The 24,575-nt window shown below is 35.9% G+C and overlaps 1 protein-coding gene across 1 annotated transcript in view; it reads left to right on the top strand.

The window, feature by feature from the left end:
- Positions 1-24,575, top strand: part of NCAM2 (neural cell adhesion molecule 2) — a 324,932-nt gene that overhangs the window by 180,675 nt on the left and 119,682 nt on the right. Inside the window, exons 5-7 of the mRNA XM_075033906.1 lie at positions 5,789-5,926; positions 12,285-12,402; positions 17,809-17,969. Coding sequence (XP_074890007.1) covers positions 5,789-5,926; positions 12,285-12,402; positions 17,809-17,969 — 417 coding nt within the window. The remainder of the gene's footprint in view (positions 1-5,788; positions 5,927-12,284; positions 12,403-17,808; positions 17,970-24,575) is intronic.

Genomic DNA, 24,575 nt, shown 5'->3' with positions numbered 1-24,575 from the left:
GGAACTGCATGTTATCTTATGATTGATCTGGTCCATAAAAAAGCATTTGCTCTTATTCTGAAAGATTAGATAAGACAGACTTCAAATGAGCCAGACTAACCCTCTAGATCACATTGGTTAGGCTGCGGCAATCCAGTTCTGCTGCTTCCTCAGTGTAGTATAGTTTCTGAGAGCTAGCTTTCCCACTTCAAGTCAGTAGTATGCACAGCTCTAAGTACAGTAGTGGAAAATGTGGTGCCGTTGTTCTACAGAGCTAATGTAGACCATTTAAATGTATTTGTGTAAACTGATGTGGAAAGGTGAGTGTTAGCTTTAAGGTGGTTAACATGCTGTGTTTACATTTGGTCTAGAAGAAAAAATTACAGTCCCCCCATAGAGAATGACTGGTTTAGTTTTATAAGGGACATATTTAATAGAAGTCTTGGTCTTCAGCTTTTGCCTAAAGTTTTGATTTTTTTTCTTCAACAGGCCTTTAGTCATGTCCTAGTCTTAGACAGAACAGCTGTGCCTAACCTTTTTTTAGACATTGTGGGTCATAGGCTGGTACATACCCTAGAACATATGAAAAATTGGAAACCATAAGCCAAAAATTCCTCAAGCTCAAATTATAAGGCACTGAAAAGACATAGGCGATCCCTCTTGCCATCCATACCACTGATTTGACTGAAGGTGGCATGACTGTTCTTCTGAATTAGGCATTTGAAGTTGAGTGAGCTGACTCCAGAAAATAGAGTGATGAACTGGAGGACTGTAATGCCCAGTCACTGTCCACATCCTCCAAATATAATCTGTTTAGGATAGGACACAATTTTTATTAGAATATCCATGGTACAATGAACTTTATCTGTGTGCACACCATCTCTAAGTATTATGTTGTATTACTAGTTTATTCTACTGCTCTGAACCTCCTGAGTGTTTGTCCTAGTTTAACCCCAGTTGGCAACTAAGCACCACCCAGCTGCTCACTCACTCCCCCTGTGTTGGGATTGGGGAGAGAATCGGAAGAGTAAAAGTGAGAAAACTTGTGGGTCAAGATAAAGACAATTTAATAAGTAAAGCAAAAGCCCTGCACACAAGCAAAGCAAACCAAGGAATTCATTCACCACTTCCCATTGGCAGGCAGGTGTTCGGTCATATCCAGGAAAGCAGAGCTCCATCACGCATAATGGTTACTTGGGAAGACAAACGCCATCACTCTGAACGTCCCCTCCTTCCTTCTTCTTCCCCCAGCTTTATATGCTGAGCATGATGTCATACGTTATGGAAAATCCCTTTGGTCAGTTGGGGTGAGCTGTCCCAGCTGTGTCCCCTCCCAACTCCTTGTGCACCCCCAGCCCCCTCACTGGTGGGGTGGGGTGAGAAGCAGAAAAGGCCTTGGCTCTGTGTAAGCACTGCTCAGCAATAACAAAAATAGCCCTTTGTTATCAACACTGTTTCCAGCACAAATCCAGAATGTAGCCCCATACTAGCTACTATGAAGAAAATTAACTCTATCCCAGCCAAAACCAACACAGTGTTCCATAGTACCTGTGTGTGAGCCAATGTAGGCAGGATGCAGGAACAACCACAAAACCACGGATGAAATGCAAAGAGTAAATTTATTCTCATTACCTTGCTAACCAGGAGATGTCCAAGGCAGCACCCAGGCAGAGGCACACAAGTGGGAATGCAGGTACCACAGAGCTCGGTCTTTGCTGGAGAGAGAGATTTCAAACCTGCTGCTTTCACCTGTATATCAGAGATTTTCACAGGCATAGTTTTCCACTGTCCTTTGATCTTTCCCACATTAGGGCAGGAATCTCAAGCTTGTTCGATAGGGTGCCTCTGAGTCTATCACAGGCCTATGTTATCTAAATACAGATGTTCTACTTGTTGTTTGGTCTTGTGTACTTGACAATTAGTATATATATGGGTTTTTTTGACACCCCAGCTGCATGTCACTTGAGCATGTTTACAATTCTCCTCGCCAATCTTCAGTTATTTTCCCACATGTGAGTCCATCACCAATGTCCTCGAGCAAAAGCAATCCCACGAATGAGTTTGCCTTTGCCTGAGGCAGGAGTGACCCAGACTGTCTTCCCTAACGTATTCTTTATGTGCACTACAGGGACTTTATCCCCTTCTACAGTGCGTAAAAGTTTTGATTGGGCAGGGCCAGCTTGATTGGTAGATCCCTCAGTGTTAACTAACCAGGTAGTCTTTGCTAAATATGTGCCCCAATGTTTGAACGTTCCACCCCCCATTGCTCTCAGTGTAGTCTTTAACAGTCCATTGTATCATTCAATTTTCCCAGAGGCTGGTGCATGACAGGGAATGTGATACACCCACTCAATGCCATGCTCTTTGGCCCAGGTGTCTATGAGGTTGTTTCGGAAATGATTCCCATTGTCTGACTCAATTCTTTCTGGGGTGCCATATGGCCACAACACCTGCTTCTCAAGGCCCAGGATAGTGTTCTGGGCAGTGGCGTGGGACACGGGATATGTTTTCAGGCATGTGGTAGTTGCTTCCACCATTGTAAGCACATGACGCTTGCCTTGGTGAGTTTGTGGGAGTGTGATATAGTCAATCTGCCAGGCTTCCCCATATTTATATTTCAGCCATTGTCCTCCATACCAAAAAGGCTTTAACTGCTTGGCTTGCTTGATTGCAGCACGTTTCACATTCATGGATAACTTGTGTAATTGTGTCCATGGTCAAGTCCACCCCTCGATCATGAGACTATCTATATGTTGCATATCTTCCCTGATGGCCTGAGGTGTCTGTCCTGGTTTCAGCTGGGACAGAGTTAACTGTCTTCCTAGTAGCTGGTACAGTGCTATGGTTTGAGTTCAGTATGTGAAGAATGTTGATAACACTGATGTTTTCAGTTGTTGCTCAGTAGTGTTTAGACTAAAGTCAAGGATTTTTCAGCTTCTCATGCCCAGCCAGGGCACCTGACCCAAACTGGCCAACAGTGTATTCCATACCATGTGACATCCCATCTAGTTTAGGAACTGGGAAGTGGGGGCGGGGGAATCGCCACTCGGGGACTGGCTGGGTGTCGGTCGGCGGGTGGTGAGCAATTGCCCTGTGCATCATTTGTATATTCCAATCCTTTTATTACTACTGTTGTCATTTTATTAGTGTTATCATTATCATTATTAGTTACTTCTTTTCTGTTCTATTAAACCGTTCTTATCTCAACCCAGGAGTTCTACTTCTTTTCCCGATTTTCTCCCCCATCCCACTGGATGGGGGGGAGTGAGTGAGCGGCTGCATGGTGCTTAGTTGCTGGCTGGGGTTAAACCACGACAGTGTCATGGACCCACGAAGCTATAAATAATTCACCCTTATGTTGCCAGTCCAGATCCACCTGAGCCAATTCAATCTTAGCAGACTGATCTATCTGCTGGTTGTTTTGATGTTCTTCAGTGGCCCAAATCTTTGATATGTGGACATCTACATGATGTACTTCTACAACTAGATTCTCTAGCTGGGATGCAGTATCTTGCCACAGTGCAGCAGCCCACATGGGTTTGCCTTTGCACTGCCAGTTGCTTTGCTTCCATTGCTGTAACCACCCCCACAGAGCATTTTCCACCATCCATGAGCCAGTGCAGAGATAGAGCACTGGCTGTGTTTCTTGATCAGCAATGTCTAGTGCTAGCTGGATGGCTTTCACCTCTGCAAACTCACTTGATTCACCTTCTCCTTCAGCGGTTTCTGCGACCCATTTTATAGGACTTCATACAGCAGCCTTCCACCTCTGATGCTTTCCCACAATGCGACAGGATCCGTCAGTGAACAGGGAGTATTGCTTCTCATTGTCTGAGTTTATTATACAGCGGGGCCTCTTTAGCACGTGTCACCTCCTCCTCTGGTGATATTCCAAAATCTTTGCCTTCTGGCCAGTCTGTGATAATTTCCCAAATTCCTGGGCAACTGTGGTTTCCTATTCAAGTTCGTTGTGTAATCAGTGTGGCCCACTTACTCCACGTGGCATCAGTTGCATGATGTATAGAGCAGACCTTCCTTTTGAACAATCGGCCCAGCGCCAGCAATCAGGTGCTAAGAGGAGCTGTGCTTCAGTACCAACTGCTTCTGAGGCACTTCTTAACTCCTTCGTATACTGCCAATATCTCTTTGTCAGTTGGAGTGTAGCGAGCCTCAGATCCTCTGTATCCCTGACTCCAAAACCCCAGGGGTCGGCCTCAGGTCTCCCCAGGTGCTTTCTGCCAGAGGCTCCAGGTAGGGCCATTCTCCCAGGCTGTGGTGTAGAGCACATTTTAACACCTTGTCCTGCCCAGACTGGCCCAAGGGCTACTGCATGAACAATGTCCCACTTAATTTGTTCAAAGGCTTGTTGTTGTTCAGGTCCCCATTTAAAATCATTCTTCAGGGTCACTGATAGACTGCAGGAAGTAATTCTTCTCAAAAGAGTCCATTAATATTGACTAGTTATGGTAGATTGACCTTGGCCAGCTTTCAGGTACCCACACAGCCACTCTCTTACTTACCCTTCTCAACAGGACAGGGGGAGAAAATGAGATGAAAAAGCTCGTGGGTTGAGATAAAGACAGGGAGATCACTCACCAATTACCAGCACAGCCAAAACGGATTTTAATTGGCAAATATTAGTTGAATTTATTGCCAGTTAAATGGAGTTGGATGATGAAACACAAAGACAAAATTAAAGCAACACCTCCCCCGTCCTTTTTCCCAGGCTCAACTTCACTCATTTATTGCCGACTTCTCTACCTTCCAAGCACTGCAGGGAGATGGGGAATGGAGGGTGTGGCCGGTCCATAACAGCTCCAGCGTGGGTCCTTCCCATGGGCTTCAGTTGTTCAGGATAAACTTGCTCCATCATGGGGTCTTCCCCAGACTGCAATGTGGATATCTGCTCCACTGTGCTGTCTCCTGGGACTGCAGGGAGATCTCTGCTCTGGTGCCTGTAGCACCTCCTCCCCTTTGGCCCTTCCTCACAGAGGCTGCCCCTGCAGCCCTCCAGCTGCCAACATCTTGCCACGTAAACCCAATACACTAGTTCAGACAGAAAGGAAAGAAAAATTAAATTCAGATTCAATTTACTCTTGCAGATTATAATTTTGCTGCTGCATGTGCAGGAAAGTATATGCACATTTGTTAAGAATCTGGTTTTTTCAATGAACTTAAGCTACTCAAAAAGTCTATTGAATTTCACTTTATGCTGGACTATGCAGAAGGTAGGGTGGTTTCTTAGATTATGTCTTCTCACCCTTCTATGACGTGTTAGACTGTGGTGAGATACATCATTGACTGAGTAATAGTGAATGAGCAAAGGAACAGGAGGAGGGAAGGAGAGCAAGCAAGCTGAGAAATTATTAAATGCCATAAAATGGGCACAAAGGCAGTTGGTTAATCTAGATAGAGAGGGAAGAAGCATTTTCTTACTTATTTTATTATAAATTGCTCAATTTGTCTTTTTTTCAATCTCTTCTATCTTTTTTATATTCTGTGTAGGTGTTCATGAATATTCCACTCATTTTGCAATAATTTATAAATTTAACTAGATTTGATGACTACTCAGAGTAAATAGGAAGTTATGGATGGAAAATCCAGATTGAATTTTAGGAAATGGCAATGTATTTTGGAGTGGGAAAAAAATAAATTTCTCATCTGACATTTTACTTTTAAATTGACAAATGTTTTGTCAATGAGCATTCTGATTGTACAGAGAAAGTAGATAAATATTACTCATTAAGTTAGTGTTCCTTGTGTTGTCTTGATTTACTAACACCACTTAATCTCTTACTTGCCTTTCTAGATCGATTTGCAGTATTAGCAAACAATAATCTCCAAATTCTTAACATCAATAAAAGTGATGAAGGAGTATACAGATGTGAAGGAAGAGTGGAAGCCAGAGGAGAAATTGACTTTCGGGACATAATTGTTATTGTGAATGGTAAGGAGTAAAAATTGTTGTATTGACTTCTTGCTTTACTTGATTATCATACTCTATTTTAAAATATATCAGCTTCTAAAAAATCCTGATTAAATTGGTTAATATAGTTGTCATGTCTGTTTAGTATTGTTTTCCTATAAATGTAATTGCTTAATATTTAAAAAAAACTACTATACTGTGTAAATAGAATCCATTGCATTTCATAGTATCAGTGTATATAAATATGTAAAGCTTGGATTATTGTTTTAAATCATTCACAGAACACTTACAATCACTGCAAGACTTGATTTTCACATTATAATATATAGTCGTTCAGTTCACCCTGTATTTTTCAGTGTTTTGTCATTTACTGTTAAAAAAACCACACTTGATTTTTCATATTCACCTTCATTGCATTAACACATTTTATTAACTGTCCCAAAAGTCACAGATACATTTTATTAAGATTAACAGTATTACTTAGAGATTTTTAACATTTTATTTCTATGAGGAGTAAAATATATAATGAGTTAACTGAAAAGTGGCATTATATATTTTATTAGTTTATAATAAACCTCAAGAAGGAATATGAATGGATTAAGACAAGTGGAGTATTTAGCTCAACCTCTCTCTTGAAGTCAGGGTTGACCTGTTGAAAAATAAATATCTTTTCATATATTGTCCAGAAAAGACACAGTTCATAAAGGGCTTTCTTTTTTCTATGCATTCTGTTTAACGTCAGTTTTTCAATGAAACTAATTCAATCATGTCTATAAGGTTCTGAGTTTTAAATGCTTTGTCCTTGACTGGTCCTTCTTGGCAAACCCCAGTTTACAGAAGTCATTATGTAAGTTCAATTCTCAGTCCATTTCAGGAGAAAGAGCAGATTTTGTCACAGATATTATTTAATCCATATAGTCAAGCAGCAATCTTTGAAGCAGAATTCTTTAGATTGTTGTAGATAGTATACAGACAGTGGCAAGCAAATAGGAGATTATTCTACGTATTGTGATAGAATATAACAGTACATGCCCTACGCACTGTGAAGCCCCCCCAACAAATTGCTTTCCTCTCTGTGCATCGTGGTGCTGCATTACCTTGACTTCTGGTTATGTATGGCTCCAACAGTGCATCTGATAACATTTAAAATGCTGAATGAGATTTTCTGCTGCTGCTATTTATGTTCATGGATATGAACCTACATTTTGAACACCTTTCGCTTCTATATGATACATATATGCAGTTGAGCTGAAAGAGCACCTGTATTTAACCTAAAACATCAAATTGCAAACTATGGTCTGACTTCGTATCATTTATTCGTGGATTATATCCACAAATTTGGTTCTTCATACGTTTATTATGACTCTAGACAAGAATGCTAACACTAACCTCTAAACTTCAGTTCACAGTGTTAGGAGGAGGAGGAGTTGCCAACTGAGTGATTCTGACACGGTTGCTCATGTAGTAGTATCAATTAAGTGCTATTTTCTGTTTCATTTATATGAATAAATAAGTTTTCCTGCACAAAGCTGAATGTACTAAACTTGGCCCAAAATAGCTTTTAAAGTAAAATTAAAAATCGGAAAGAAAAAAAAAAAAATTGTAGATCTCTCTGAAAAGGAAAACCTATGAAAGAATTGGATTCAGAAAAGAAGAGGAAAAAAAAAAAGAAAAAAGAAAAGACAGAGCAATCTGTAGGCTGCTAAATGCTACATGGCTGTATTTCCACCATGTTTCTTTTTCTAAAAAATAAGCAGTTATACTTACTTTGGAGGATAATCAAAGCTTGGTATAAAAAGAAAAAGTTATCATGATAGTATTTGTATGTAGAAACTGTGTGAATTTAGAACTTTACTGTTTATTTACTTATACTGTAATAGTACCTGCAGAATCTACAGAAAGATCTAAGATCTATACACATAGTAAGAAGCATACAAAGTCTCCAAAGCTGGATGAACTGCAGCTAAAGAACATAGAAATAGCAATAGTTCATGAGACCTGGCACACCACATAACACATAATTTTACAGTTTAAAGTTTTTAAGTTTTTGTGAGAGTTTGTAGGGAGACACAAATATAGAGAATTATGACATTAATAATTAATTCAATAATATTACTGCTTGCTCTTACATATGTTTTTAGGGTTTATAGTGGAAATACATTTCCAGGAGGAATATAGGGACTGAAATTGTTGTAGCTTTGCTGATGTATTTTGAGAATAGCAGAATTCTCCATGTATGATGTTTCTTTTCTGCAAACAGTATATGAGTATGTTGCTTTCTAAATGTCTTCTTTATTGTATAGCAAGAGTTGATAATGCTTATATTTCTGAAAATAACATCTGTTCCAAAGCTTATACATGCTATACTCAAAAATGTAAGCTATGGTAGAACTGTGTGAAATCCTGGATTCCCTTTTGCAAGAATAGTGATGAAGATTTGATTAAAAAGGAAACTATTAGCTATCCTTTTGCTCATTGCCCTCTAGTCAGAGTATTATCCATGGTGCTGGTGATCCATACATCCTCTGATTCAGGACGAAGATTTCAATTAAGATCACCTCTTCTGTGAACAAGGACTTTATTTGGTACTGTTTCTTTGCCTCTCTGTCCAACTAAAAAGGGAGGACAGACAGAGTGGAAAAACAGTTTGAGAGGTTGAGAGCACCCAAACATTACAGCAAACTGATGAAGACCAGCCTCTCAGAGGTACATGATATGGGGCCAAATCCTCTCAAGAAAAGGAGAAAATTAAACCTAGGACTAAACCTATGATACTCAAATTTAAGAACAAGAGGTAAGTTCCCTCTTGGGCTGTTTTGGTCATAAATGAGTCATCTCTGCCCATGTGGATGATACTTGCCTGTAGAATGGTTTCTTGTGGTGTGTGGAGGCAAGAAAAATGAATTACCACTAGAAGTATTACTATAAAGTGAAAGATTAGACCTTGCAACCACCAAAATAAAGTGATTAAAAGCCAATCTCCAAATTATTTAAGAGCATGTTGCAAAAGTTCATTATTTCTTTGCCTGAAGTTAGGTAGTTGTACCCATATTTAGGTACCTAAGTAAATAGAAGAAAGTTTCACAGTTGATGAAGCAGCATGTGCAGGTGATGTTGACTAAGTGGGAATGAATTGAACTTTTAAACTTAGATACCTGGATGGAATATTACTATTTTCCTTAGTAACAATGACTTCCTAAGAAGCTGAAATTAGGTGACTTTAAGCGAAGTATTGTTTTGTTTTTTTTTTATTAGTAGAGTCATAAATAGAATCAATTTCTTATAAATTCTTTACAATAAAAAGGAAAATTCTTGTTTGGTAATCATGATATGAATATAGTCTAGAATTTGGGGGAAAATACTGGGCTATAAGTGCACAGTATAAATACACATAAAGATAATGTTGTAGAGATGTACTTCATTTTGAAGATAAGGGATTAGAGAAGACAATGGTGTGTGTCTTAAATATTTCTTCCATTCTCTACTCCATCTGGATGCTAAGCTGGCTGACATAACATTGGCTAATTCACATCAGGGAGAGGTGTAAATAACAGAAAGTAGGGATGACATCGATAGCATTTCCATCAGACTATAGTAGAGTATGTTCTCTTCTATACTCAGTGTCCAAACTAGCTGATGATAGCAGCAGTTATGAGTCAAGCCACATGCACATAGTTTTAAAAACTGAAAGCTGTAAAAGAAACTATTTTGAAAGTGATATTCAGTGTTCTGGTTAGTGTTGCAAGACAGGGACTCTCTGCTGAGGAGTTTGATGGTGAAGGCCTGGAAATGCAACACAGATCCTCTCTCTACTAACTTATGGAAAAGAACAAAACAATAAATTTGCAGAGGAAGCGTTAAAATCTGTTTGCCTAGGTTATTGGCCCATGAATATAGAGGTTTGGTGTTCTGGGGACATGATATTTCCATATCCAATCTGTAGCCTGGGCAATTTCAGGTAGGAAAGAAGTGATATGTGTAACAGTCTTAACATAAAAAGGTGTGAAAGTAATGTAAGTAAATATATGTTAGAAGACCTCTTTAGTTTTAGCTGGATGTTCACTATAGTGGTTTTTTTGGTTTGGTTTTTTTTTTTTAATGTTTTAAAGATTACATATGAACAGAATGCAAATTTACTTAAAAATTGTTAAGATCTTGGAACAAAGTTTGATATATAAAATGTAGTTTCTAATGTACAGAAATCTTTGGGGGTTTATAATAGGTAATAAATTGATATACATTTGAGCTCGAATATCTCTGAAATCTAATGTTTAGGTATCTTTTTCTACTTTCAACACTGGAAATTTTATAGCATTTCTTCTCTACCCATATTTACAGTTAGGTCTAAATGTCAGGGGTTTTGTAAAAAAAAAAAAAAGGTTAACATGAAATAGAACAAAAGAATTCAAGTTCTCCTCCTGAAAACAAAAACTTCTTTTTTTGTTATTTTCTCTCTCTCTCTCTCTCTCTCTTCTTCTAATGGGCTTCTTAGATTTATTTCTTTAAGTTTTCTTTTCTGTTTGGGAAGGTCCATAAATGGGATACACATCCTGATCTCACTGACATAAATGAAAAAGAATTGTTTCCACTTAAATGTGACTGGATTTTGCCACTTTGCTTAAGTGTGAAATGTGAGAGACTTGCCAGTATAGCATCATTTGGCTTTTCCTCTTAGGTACATACTTTAGTTTCATCTTACGTACATATGGGAACAGAACCAAAGGTAAACAGATCTGTTGCCAGAAAGAATGATGAGAAAAATAAAATTTGACTTTTGAAAAGAAAAATAGTATTTCATTTCATTGTCATTGGAGTGTTTCTTGGAAGACTGAAGCACTAGTGCTGGACTGAGTCATAGTACTGTAGTTCTTAGTTGTCAGCAGTGAAGAACCTGCTACTTCTGGCAAAGAATTGCTTCATCCTTTCATGTTACTGAGTATATTTTCAGGTCTAGACATTGGAATGCACTGAAAAATGGCTAAAATGTATTAAACACTTTCTAAGTGACTTTTTTTATGGAAGATGGATAAATTGCTGTTGCACAACAGGAGGGTTTTGTATCCTGAGTAATGGCCCATGGAATTTCAGATAGGAAAGAAGTGACCCGTGAAACACAGATTTCAGCACACCATAAAAAAGTGTGAAAAATACATAACAACATTTACTTACTGATCACTGATAATTCTGATACATTATTTTTTAATAATTTGATATATTTAAGGTTTAGAAGCTGGAAAGGCTTCTGAAGTAGAATACTAAAGCTAAAATATTTGGTGCAAAGCAACAGAAGTTGATTCTCAACAGTTGTGAGAAAAACCTGTGGAAGTGCAATGGGAAGCCAAAAGCAAATTCGTTGGGATTGCCTGTTTCTCCTTTTCTTTAGTGTATGTTCAAGCTAAAAAGAATAACTGAGTCACACTGGTGACAGGACACTCTTGCTAGCAGAGACCTATATTTTATGAAGCTCTAATATTCTTTTACCTTTTCTCTCGCTTTCTCTGACATTCCTTCTTTTTCACATATCCTCTTCCTTCCAATCTGCTGGGATTGTTTTCATTTATTTGCTTGATAGTTAATGGAAACAGATTTAGGACAACTGTCTTAAAATTACCATATGAACAAAGATGTTAAATATCAGCCTGTGAGTTGTTCTGTCTTAAATATTATTGCTATTTTTTTCTGTTGGGTAGAGTTCTCTGCAAACTGTTACAATTTTAGTAATAACTTCATCCCATCAAGAGCAGACAAAAGTTGTCACTCTCAGAACAAATTACAGGTTTTGGAAATAAAATTTCCAAGAATAGATTGTATCCCTTGGGTTCTGTCACATTTCACCTTTTGAAGCTGCTGATACTCCTGCCGAGGAAATATGCAGGACTTAAGTAAAAAGAATTAAATATACATAATCAAGGCTACTACATACTGCACCTGTTTTAAAAGCACTGTCTGATGTTAATACATAGTTGTATGTCAGCTTTATAATTGAATGAAAGAGAAAAAAAGAGTAGAGATACATTTTCATTTGAGATAGTTAAATTACCACCCATCATAACTCTATTGTGTCTTATACATGCTAAGTGTGTAACTTCAGTCACTTTAAAATGTTCTGTAAGAAAAATGACGAACTGCTGAAAAAGACTTTTAAAAAAATAATTCTAGTGCAAAAAAAGGTTATAAATGTTCTGATAATATTAAAAATCTTGTGTTTAAGAAAAGTAAAGAAATACTAGGAACAGTGATTCATAATGTAACTTGATCCCTAAGTGTAACCATAAATTCCAAAATTAGCAAAGGACCCTATCCTGTGCTTTAAATTTCCCTGGAAGCACATAAAAGAATTTATTTTTCCATTAATAGGACATAATGTTTTATTTTTCAGTTCCCCCTGCAATTACTCTGCTACAGAAATCCTTTAATGCCACTGCAGATCGAGGAGAAGCAATAACTTTGTTCTGCAGAGCCACTGGATCACCTCCACCTGAAATCAGTTGGTATAGGTAAGTTCAGTTGAGGTCTGCACATCAGAGCATGCTGCTTTAATGTGTCATGATTTTCTATCACAGTCCATTAAACTGTGCAACCTTAATTTCTTTACTGAATTTTAAGATCATTTGCTGTCCATTTCTGTTCTAACTTCTAAAGCTAGATTCAGCATTAATAAGTGAATGAACTTGCACAAATTCAATTGCACTGAGGTTACAAGTAGGCGAGATAAATGTAAAAAGTAACTAAAATACCATATTGACATGATTTCTTCATATTTGAGCAGAAACAAATAAAGGTGAAGCAATGAGTCCATATCTCAAAAACAATACAAGCAAAAATCTCACAACAACTTTTGCATATCAATGCATGAGGTAAAAACATATGCAGTTGTGCATTACATAAATATCCAATACAGATCAGCAATATTGATAACAAAGATAACATTTTCCCCATCTGTAAAAATAGATTCTAACCCTAACTCTCCATTTCAATGAGATTCAGAAGGAGATATGGTTTTAGACACCCCTAGCATATGAGAATGTTTCATTGGATAAGATTCAAGGGTATCTTATGTAATTTTTAAAATGTAATATGTTTTGAAAATGGAACTGCTTTTAAAGTTCATGTGTGTTTTCTGATGATATCAGTGATATGAACATAGTATAGCTATGTCATTTGGCAACACTTACCATAGTACATTTGTAAAAATTTGAATACCCACATTTTGTATATTCTTTCAATTTTAACAAAGATACGCATCAGTCCTGGGATATAAAGTATCTCAGACACCTCATACCAGTGCACATTTCTGCTTTAGACCTGAATAATTTGTATCTATTTGTATTACTTCAGGTAAATTAAAAGGTCACTGCATTTTCAAAAATGGACATGGAAAGGATTTCCATCAATTCTTAATCTCTTTTGGAATCTTTGAACAATGTTAGATTCATTTTAAATATTAGCTTCCTTTGACTGACACCTTTATTTTAACATGCCATAACTCAAATATGGATTTCAATTTTTCTCTTGTGCAATTTGAATCTCAGGAGATGTAAATAAATAGAATGCAAAGTCAATTCCTTAATGTAGAATTCAAAATTTAGTGAAAAGGAGGAAAAAGAAAAACAAAATATGCAGAGCCCAAATTAAAGAACTGATACTAAATTCAAACTAAGGTTGAATATTTTGATTATTTAATCTCCTTGAAGTAGTTTTTTACAATGTCTGTCTTATCTGGCCAAAATTCTTAAGAGTTATCTGAAATCTGGTACCCTAAATAGCCTTGTTGTAAGACAACCAACATTAATGTTTTATATTCTTAAGAAATAATGCATAAATTTCCACAGTTTGTGGATATCTCTGTTTATAGTTGTGGGGGGGGGTCAGTATTTTATAAATACTACAGTATGTACACAGGCTAAGTGTCTTGGAGAGACACTTATTTCTGTCTCTACTGATTAGAACCTACTGAAGGATTTTCCTTTGTTTTGCCAGCCCCTGAGGCAACTGACTTTTTTAAACTATTCATTAAATATCTTTTCTAAAGATTTTACAAAAGCTTCACAGCCTTGTGTACTGGATACTGAATGTTAACTACAGAAGCTTCTGTTCTGTTTCTATTTCAGGAACTATCTCATAGTGAGGAATATTGGCTTATATGCCTCCCTTCCCTGTTGTTATTTCCACACACCCCCCCTCCTTCATTCACTTTTTATTTTGTCTTATTAGGCTATAAATTCTTGGCAGTAGAAAATATTCCTGCTTTTTTATTTGCCAACAGTGAGAGGTTGTAAAGTAGTAGGTAGAAAAGGCCCCTGGTATCTGTGACAGGATATTATTATTGATATACAAACAGGGAAAAAAGATGGGACGAGCTAAATTATTTTTTCTAGAGGAAGCAAATTTGATTCTAAATTGTATTCCAGTACTAAATTTCTGCATCAAATTTCTGAAATCTCTGTCCTGAACTGTTCAGGTCCCTTTTCACTCACATATAGGTAGCCAATTAAAAGGATTCAGAATCAGCTGATATTTTCTCCTTGTCCTTGGACTTATCTTGCAGATATGTCAAGATAAAGATCTTAGTTTTCTAGAATATTTCAGATGCTTTTTCTTTAGAAATTAGACTGAGCATAGGAAAACTAGAGCAACATAATCCATCTTGATTTTCAGAAAAATCTAGAAAGCATTGTCAGTGGTAGGAAAGTCTATCAAAACTGATTTATTTAATATTAATGTGCTTGTCATCCATTGAGAAACTAATTGAATCCATTTATCAGAATTAATGGCCAAGGTGTCATATTCCAAATTTCATCCTGTTTAGCATACTTTCTGACATTGAATGTTAAGTTGATATTAACCTCAGTTGTATGTGTTTCTTTTTCAATAAACAAGTGGAATTACATCCTGAATTTGATTAAGTGTTAATGCTGATTTTGGAAGGGTTACAACCTTTGGTTACAGCAAGTTATGGGATTCGTGTTCAGTTTTATTCCCAACTGTACTGTTTATCCATGTGAGTTCAGCTATTTTATTTAATTTGCCTCAGGTTAAGCATTTATAAAATGTGTATGTGTAATAAAGTGACTGAATGGAAGTCTGTTTTCTGAATACATAGCTATGCTAAGGAAAAAAGGCTAGTGAGATGCAAACTATTATAACAGAGAATTATGTTTCATTGTAAAACATTCAAAAGTATACTGAACATTCTGGAGAGCTGGGGAAAAGCTCTGATAAAAAAGGTGGGAATGATTTCTACTCCACTCTGCTGGAGGATTTTTGTTATATGGTATAGAAAGTATATCCATACCTGTTGAGAGCGTTCATCAAGATTAAGGACCTGTTTTATACACAGATCAGTGTTCTTGTGTCTTTGTTGACTTTTAAAATGGGCTCTGACACCAATTATTCTCTCATTCACTCTATTGAAGTTTCTTTAGCAAGGCCTGCATAATTTGGATCTATCATTGTGTAGTCTTACCTTCCTTACAATCCACTGATATTTTAGTCAATTAAAAAAGAAATTCTATTGATTTTCTTTTTTCTTGTTTCCTTCTCGGATTGCAATGAACTGATTTAACAGGTCAACTTCAGCTAGGGCATGAAAAATGGCTGTATTTTTTAAATCAAATGACAGTAGAATTAAGGTGGTTTTTATATCCCTCTGTGTTGACTGTAAGCAAGATGCTGGACAAAATAGTAGTTTCAAGCTTTAAACTCTTTAAGACAGAAGCTAATGTGGTAATAGCTTTAACTATTTACGTTGTCCCTTTTTCATTTCCAGGTGCTGACAATATTTGAGATTTTATCAATGTAAAATGGAGGCATCTGAACTAATGTGTCAATCTTTCTCAAAAAATGCTTTAGTTCACTTACAAATTAGTTTGAAATACCTAGTCAAGAAGAAAGGTTAACAAGGTTTAGTTGCTGCTCTATTTAATGTGCATATGTACTTTGTTGATATTTCATGGACTGAGAGAATCTAATTCTTTCACCACTTAACTGATATCTCTATTGAAGCTGATATTACATTAGTGTAAAGCATAACCTTCGGAGAAGCAATATGCTAATAGAATTAAATTAGCCAGGAATGAAAGATAAAGATCCAAATGTACAGGTTATGAACTGGAAATCTTTACTCATGTGAATAGTCCTACTGAAAACATGATGATTGTTTACATGTGTGGAGATAATTTACACTATTAAAGTTTAGCTGGATCAATCCCCTTATCTTTACTGACAGGATTTAGAATTATCTGACAAGAGAAATAATCTGGTTTTAATGTGTAATTCATGTTTTCCTGTTCTCCAATATCAGCATTAATCTGAATTTCTCCAGTTTGCTAAAGGGTCCAGAGAAATGCTCATAATCTCATTTCTGCTTAGAAATTGTCATAGATATAGGTGATGTTTGTGATAACAGGCATTTGGAAACTACTTCTGACCTTGAATATAGACTTTTATTTCCTAACAGAAATCACTAGGGTTGGTGTTTTTTTGGTTTTGGGGTTTTTTGTTTGTTTGTTTGTTTGTTTGTTTTTGTGAAACCACCTATGTGGAAAATAAGACCTTTTCTGTTCTGCAAAACGATTTCTAGGATTTGCTTTGGAAAGGAGATGAACAAGTATCACAATAATATCTTGCAGTGGACAGCTAAGTTGACTAGAGTTATTTACAAAAATATTACTAAAATGCAAGCTATATAGGTGCCAGGGGAAACCTATTAACAGATATTTATGCTCCCAAGAGAGAAGTATTCTCACTTTTAGGGCAAGTATTATTTTAGAAAATATGAAATATATGTAGTTATCAGCATTACATGAGAAGAAAGTGAAAATTGTTGTTGCTTAAATCTTGAAATAAAACTAGGTGTCCTAAACTAGGCATATTGAACAGAATATAATAGAATATTTCACTAATGCATATTGGTTTCATTTTACAAATTGTTTTCAGGAAGTTGGCATTGTCAGCAGGATTATCAATGCTTATGAAAATCAGGCAATTTTTATGTACATGTTTATGAGAAGGGGCTGTTGACAATTCAACAGAAATAAAATCAAAAGAAGCCTAGAGCAAAGTAGGCAGAATGAGAAGTAAAAAAAAAAAAAGAAGTTAAAATTGCACTCTTGAAAAAGAAGCTGTTTTGATAACTGTGTGTATGCCAAGGTGCTCAAATAGACCGGTCAAGCCTTGATCAGCCCTCAGAGTTGTTCACAGGTTTTATTATTTCTGTACCATTTGGTCAGAACACATTCTAACATCTGGAGACATGCCTGCTTAATAAGTTGTGGCTAGCCAACCACAACTGAGAGGAAACAATTTGGAAGGGTTCTTTATGTGCCAATGGGCTCTACGTGTATGTAGTTTAAAACATTTAAGTTGGTGCATTGTTATTAATGTGAACTGCAACAGTTACACTTAGAAAATATTCTTTTAAATGTTTCTCACATACACGTATTTGTCTAACTGATTTCCTTCTATCCTTCCCTGAGTGTAAGCCATATGTTAGAGTTCTATTCACAAGCATTTTTCTAACTTTGAGTCAATATTGAACATTTAAGAATAAAGATATTGTAGCATTTTTAATATATATATCTTTTAGAACCTGACAATAAAATTGTGAAGCTGGGGTCTGGAACATCAAAATGCAATTCAAAATGCTTTCCTTGTGTCTAGAATGTGCACATTCTTATGAAAAAACCACTCTGATCCTGCAGAACAATTTTTGTCATGCTAAAATCAACTCCCTGCTATACACACTGCCAATTTATGCCAAGTGAGTCAATGCATTTTTGAGGCTAGCATAATAGCAGTCTCTTCCGTCAAAGATTATTTTCAAGATATTGATGCTTCCATAGCACATTGTTTCAGAGTTTGGAACCTACTGGTTGATTTATACATCATTCTTATTTTTTTAGGAACGGTAAACTTATTGAAGAAAATGAAAAATATATGCTGAAAGGAAGCAATACAGAACTAACAATAAGCAATATAAAAAATATTGATGCAGGTACTTATACCTGTAATGCTAAAAACAAAGCAGGAAATGATAAAAAACAGACATACCTTCAAGTTTTTGGTAAGTACTGCATAGTGTGTTCCATCCTTCCGTTTTAAATGTAAACAGTAGGGAAATGAGGTCATAATTCACAATTTTCAGTGGAATACTGTTCCAACACTGCAAGATGTCTACTGATTCAGCAAACCACTCTCTGTATAATTTTACAGCTTTTTCCTCCCTGTTGGCTACTTTAACCTTTACAGCTGAATTTAATTTTGAAAAAGGCTATCTGGCATTTGCTTTTCTGCTATTCAGATGCAGTACAATGGAGTGTTAAATTCTTAATTGACTCTAGTTTTCCTTTAAAAGTTGGTTGCTTGCAAGAAAACCAAGAGGAGAAAGAAGGCAAAATTCTGAAAGGGGAAAAAAACAGGTTATTTGGACTTTCAAGCAGTGCTTTTTGGTGTTTTTTTTTTAGATAAGAAACCATGCAGAGGTGTTCCTGATTTTTAATTTGTTTTTCTTTCTTGATTTTTATTTTTTTGAGTGCATGATTCCAGATGTAGTCACAAAAATATTGTCTGATGTGAGTTTCAAAGGATAAAAGTAATAACATGAAAACTCTTATTTTTCTGTGCTCTACCACACAATCTTTGTTCATGATTCTCTTCTTTACATAGAACTGATAATTTCTTTGAAGTTTTGTATAGCTATAACCTAGTGAGAGTAGGCATCTGTGAGAATGTAGAAAACCTCCTTCAGAATCATTGTGCAGGATCAAGGCTGTAGCTTACTTAACGAAACACCTACAAAAAAAAGTCCTGTGTTGGGGCTTTTTACATTAACTTTAGCTTGTAGTAGAGAAAAAGACCATTTGTATTTGAATAGCTAAAGCACGTACTTAGGACCATGGGAAATTAAATTTAAGTCCCAGTTAAAACTAATAGTAATGTATACAAAGTGAAACAGTTCTAACAGGAGAGGGTAATCTGATAACTTGCACTAAAGGAGCAGAGCTGTTGGGTTGGATAATACTGTCATTTGGGATCTGGGAGCCTGAGGCTGAAGCCATGGTGTCAGGTTAACAGGTTAGCTGTGTCTGTGTGCTTTCCACCGTCTTTCATATTTGAGAAACTCTTCATAGCCCTCCATGCTGTGCTGTCTCAAGTGCTCCATACTCCAGATGGGGTGCCTAACCATTGGGCTACTTTGTTCTTCTGAGGTACTTGAAAGTTATTCTCAATTACTTTCCAAAGGAAAGAAGATTAAATACAATTCTAAATTTCATCCCAGCCTCAACATGTACAACATCTTGAACATTTTTGTGGAAAACAAAAACATTTAATTCAATTCTATAGCCAAAATTGAGAAAAAAAAAAATAATGAAAGAATAGAAAAGATTTGCTAGTTTTGATATGTGTTTAGGGAAGTTTCAGCAGAAATAATTTTGCATGTTATTTGAGTAACTTTAAGTATGGCTGAAATTTATGTAGTTTTTGCCTAGGGCAACATAACTTTTGAATGTAAGGTATAGGGAAAAAGATACCCCAGATGTAAGAGTAAGTATTTCCTGTATACATTCTTCCATCTTTTAACAACCACTATTCTGGGGACTCCCCAGAAAGCTAAATCCAAATGATTTAATAGATACCATGAATTTGTTTAATCTGTTTTGAAGCTACACATCCTTTTTTGTTTCTACAATATTGTAAACTCCTGAATTCCTTAAACTATTTCTTTCTTGCACAAAAAATTTCTTATGTTTAAGTTTGGAGCCTATTCATTTCTTTGACTGATAATTCCCATTTCAAGGTAAAAAGTGAAGAATAATTCCATATGTTCTTTACCTCAAATGTAGTTTTCTGTCTTACTAGTTCATTAATTTTCTAAGCTGCAAGGTTCCAGTCTATTTAGCTTCTCCTACTGTGGAAACTGTTATGAATCTCTGAACCATGTATTCCTGTACCTTTCTGGTTACAATTACCTGTTTGTGAAATGGCAAGGCAAGAATGGCATGCAAGATTCGCGTTGTGGGGGGATCCTGGCTGTTCAGCAGCACAGTGCTGCTGCTGCTGCTTCTGCTTTGATCTCAGTGCCTTCTCTCACATCCTGCTCGCCTCTCTGGCTCTTCCCAAGTACTGAACTGGTGTTTCCACAGAACTATCTACAGTGTCTCCCAGGTCTCTTTCCTGAGTGATTATAGCTAATTTAGAGCATATCATTGAGTATGTATATTTAGAGTTATTTTTCCTGTGTGCTTTACTATTGGATATATTTAAATTAGATTATAATAATCTGTGTACTGTTAGTTTGAGCTTAGGGAATAGTATCATAAGTTAAGCCTCTTACCTTATTTGTAATCTCTAAAGCTTAGTGTAATTTTAGTCTAATATTGCGTTTATAAAGTTCACCTTTAACTCTGAAATTGTGGAGCAGCATTGTATTTTCTCCTACGAAGAACTTCACTTTTTCTTTTGTCTCTTTCACACAGATTAAACTCCCAGTCATATACACAGACAACAAGTTACTATACTTTTCTTCCCCTTAAATGTATTCAGAAAACTGCAGTGTGAAAATGGCAAGGCAGGTGGCTGATTATTGTAGCTAAATAGTACACAAACAGCCAATTTGTGTTAAAATGACCTGTTAAATTACATTATTCTTTCCTACTCCTTTAGTTTGCTTGTCTCACATACCTGTTATCTTTAATTTTAATTTACAGTGCAAACTCCTTGGGGCAATGACTATTGTTTCTGCTACAACAGGGCTCTGGCAGGGTTGAAACTTGTAATAACAGTAATGTAACCATAATGCAATAAAAATAACAGTAACATTATAACGTTCAGCATTTAAAATTTCTAGTACTCTGCACTTTTGAATGGACGTGCCCATCTTAGTGCCATCTAACAGCTGCATATGTTTAGTTTTCATGCGTGACTTAAGATTTTTTTAATTAATTTTTTTTTGTTTCCAATATCAGTGTTAAAAAAGCTATTTTGTCCTCATATCAAATTCTTACTCTGACAGTTTTTCTGCAACACTAACACATCCATGGAAACCCATAGGCACACACCCTGCTCTCCCCAATTCTTCGTCTTTGTTAGTGCTCTTTATCTGCTTTACCAAATAAGACATAGAAGAGTAAAGAAAGCCCTGTTGCCCTCAGAGGATTTCTTACTGATCATGATTTGGTAATCTGCGTCTGTCATCCTATTACCTGCTATAGTTCTCTCTGTATCATTATCCATTACTACCTAAAAGATCTCACCCATATTAATGCTTAGGACTTGTACTGAGGTCTTTGAAACAAATTCATTTATGTTTAGTCCTTCCGAACAGCTTGAAACCATAGGTGTGCTTCCTTGAATTCTTTAAAAATATTTTTAGTATTTGTCTCTGCTTGTTAGCTAACTTTATATATCTCTTCACCCATACTATTCAGTTTCATTGTTTTCTTTGATTTGTTTTGTGATTTAATTAGTTATAAATATGTGTCTTTATATACATGTAATTAGCATTTTGAATTATGAAATACAACATTTTTACAGCAATAAGCACCCCAACAAAAATTTCCAAAATAACATAATTACAAGCAGTTGATTTAAAAGCAGTCAAGGAAAATTCAATAACTTAAAGCCTTCCTATACCATCTTACTTTCTCAGACCTAAACATTCATTTCTTCATCATTCCTTCTCCAGAGTGATGGCAGTACTGTTCATTTACTGTGTAATAAAAAATCTGATCAGGCTAAATGAAACAAAATTAGCTTTAATTAAAGACATATTCATGCTTTGTAAGAATAGTGCTTATATTTTGAGGATAGTTTTTATGTACTTATTTGGTTTGTTCTTTCTTCCAGTCCTTAATCACTCAAATGTTTGGTTCTGCCATTCGATGATGCATAAACAGTTGAGGTTTTCAACAAGTTTTCTCTCCTCTGTACATGTACCATAGAAAGAGACATTTCTGTGTCTAATAATTTCTATTTCTAGAAAGAGAAAAAGTATTTTTTCTTTAATCAAAACTGGTAGAAAAATTGGAATGAGTTCTAGCATAAGTTAATTTGAAGTTCTCTAGGTTTTAGGTGTTTTACCTACATAATCAATGAGAGGGTAGTCTGAGCTTATAAAAAATATTTAATTGGCATTTCAGTAGTTTCTGACAATTCATTTCATGAAAGTCAAATGAGGGAAAAATACCTCAAGAAGCATTACAAAACACCCTTTAATTATTGTATAGTTTAAGCACATACTATTTTTATTTTCTAGATGTGTTTTTAAGTATAATCTGAATCTCATATAGCAGGAAGGTTTTTGCAGCTGTGTTCAATGTAACTTTTACTGTTTATTGAGAAAAGTAAATGCTATTATTAATTTATTATCTGTCATCAGGCAGATGAGAGGAAATGTAATGGACCTATCCTGTCTTATCCCTCTTAGATGTGTTCCAAATGTTAAAATTCAAAATGTTTAAGTTAATTTAGGCCCTCAAAAGCCATACATCTTGGAACCAAAGACACCGCAGTGAGTCTATAATGAGATTGGTGTGAGAGGTTGCCTAAACTTTTCCATTATTTTCGGGCTTAATGACTGCATTCCTTTTGCATTTAGAGTGCCTGGAGCACATGTATTTAGTTTTCCTTTGAGCTTAATAAGTAGGTTAATATGTGTTTTGGTATGGTTTTTAGTTGTTGGTTTTGGTTTTTTTTTCCCTAAGGTACTATTCAACATGCATATGGCAGCTCTTTACTTAAATTCACCGATATCTCTAGAAAGGGTTTCCCATGGATCTGTGTATGGAACTATCTATGCCTGCTCATCCCAGATACTATGAAGTATACCAACTGCAGATTCACAAAGTGTAATTCCTCAATTAAAGATGTAGTGTCAAAAGTTCATACATTTTATATATTCCTTCTTCCTCCCTCTCACATCCTTACCTGTTTGGAGCACCTCTACTTTTTAGAATAAAAATGATGCAATCTATACAGGCAGTGATGCCAGTTCTCTCAGAAGACAAGTCTTAAATCCCTTTGAGTGTGAAGTAGTAATACCATTTTAACATGTACAAAGACTCAGGTTTATCATGCACTAAATCAAGTCAACACTTGTGTGTGTGAATCCTTATTATGTCAGGAATCAAGTTTCAGGTATCTGTTTCTTAGATATTTCCTTGTTGATCTCTAGCTCGTTTACTAAATCCAAATTGTACCAGCAGTTTCCAGGAGGACAGGGTTGCAGTTTTGCTATCTGATTCAAATGTGGGTGTGCAGGAAGATAGCATAAGAGTATGATTCCTCATGTGTCATATTAATCAAGAGATCCTGTCAGGTAGCAATACAGACATATACCTCGCCTCTCACCAGTAAATCCAGGTTTGTGTTAATAACAAGCTGTTTAAAGCAGTTCTTTTGATGAGACTATCTCAAGTTTTATATATGTGCCGCTTCCCAAGCCTGATGAAACTCTTTTGTCAAAGATATGGGTAGAACTCTGCGAATTCAATACATTGTATACCTTTTCCAGTAAATTGGTTGTAAGCAACCAATAACAAATCTAGACCCTTAGATTGCTATCCGTGTTCTTAAGCTTTTTGAGCAGTCTGTAGGTACACAGCAATGAACTTGGCCCTTGTCTGCGACAAATCCAGAAGAGACCAAGGAAGGAATCTGAAAGAAACTTGTTTATTGGGGAAGTGTTAGAGAACTTAACATGACCCTGCTCTGCTCAGGGAGCAAACTTTCCAACCAGTAAATGTTATTTCTTTATTTGACAGCATCACTGTGTTAATATTTAAAAAATGCATGTCTAGTAATAAGCAGTTTCTTACCTTCCAAATAAAATAATTTTAATGGAGCTTAAGCATAACTCCTTTCTATATTCAAGCCTTCTTTCATTTCAGTCTGGTCATTCAGTTTACAATTTTTTAAATACATTATGATACAAATATTTCAATATTTTTGACTGAACAAACAAACAAAAACCTGAAGGCTTCCTGGATCTACATTCCAAGACCCTGTATTTTCTTTTTTTTTTTTTCATATTTGCTAGGGCATGGCAAGCAAATACCAATTCAGTTTGAGAATGACCTTGTCAATTTAGAAAGAACAATTAAAGAATTGGGGATGGGGTGTGGGGGGTGGTGGGGAATCAACTGTTTCAGTATTTATGTCAATACTAGTCTTGGCATTCTCAAATAAATATTGTTAATTGCATGTACACAAAAGTATTTTAATATTTTCCAATGTCCAAAATGTCATTAAAAAAGTAGTCAAACAGTGTAAAAACTTCTGGTCAATTGCAAGTTATGACTTGTGACCTACAAAAATGAAGCAATTAAATGAAGCAACTAAATAATATCACCCATATGAGCTCTCTTCTTCGTAGTAGTAATAACAGTCAGCTAGATATATTTGGTGATTAATCAGTGCTTATTCCTTTAAATGTCAGCTGCTCATGTCTAAAATGTCAAGCAAAAACTTTTTGTCTTGTAGTGAATCATTTGAAGAAGGCCTTGAAGAAATTTAGACTATAAGTCTAAGATTAAAAATTAAGGAGTATCCGTTATATGTTTTAGAACATGCATCATCTTGAGCAGATCATATTGTTTGTCATGTTGTCCAGATAGGGAAATCCTCTTGTTCTGATGGAGATAATGTAATTTCAAATTTTGAAATTTTCTGC

Source organism: Buteo buteo, chromosome 8 (assembly GCF_964188355.1).
Source record: "Buteo buteo chromosome 8, bButBut1.hap1.1, whole genome shotgun sequence".
Classification (NCBI taxonomy): domain Eukaryota; kingdom Metazoa; phylum Chordata; class Aves; order Accipitriformes; family Accipitridae; genus Buteo; species Buteo buteo.
The sequence above is the reverse complement of the archived record's forward strand: the minus strand, read 5'-3'. Positions and strand labels throughout refer to the sequence as shown.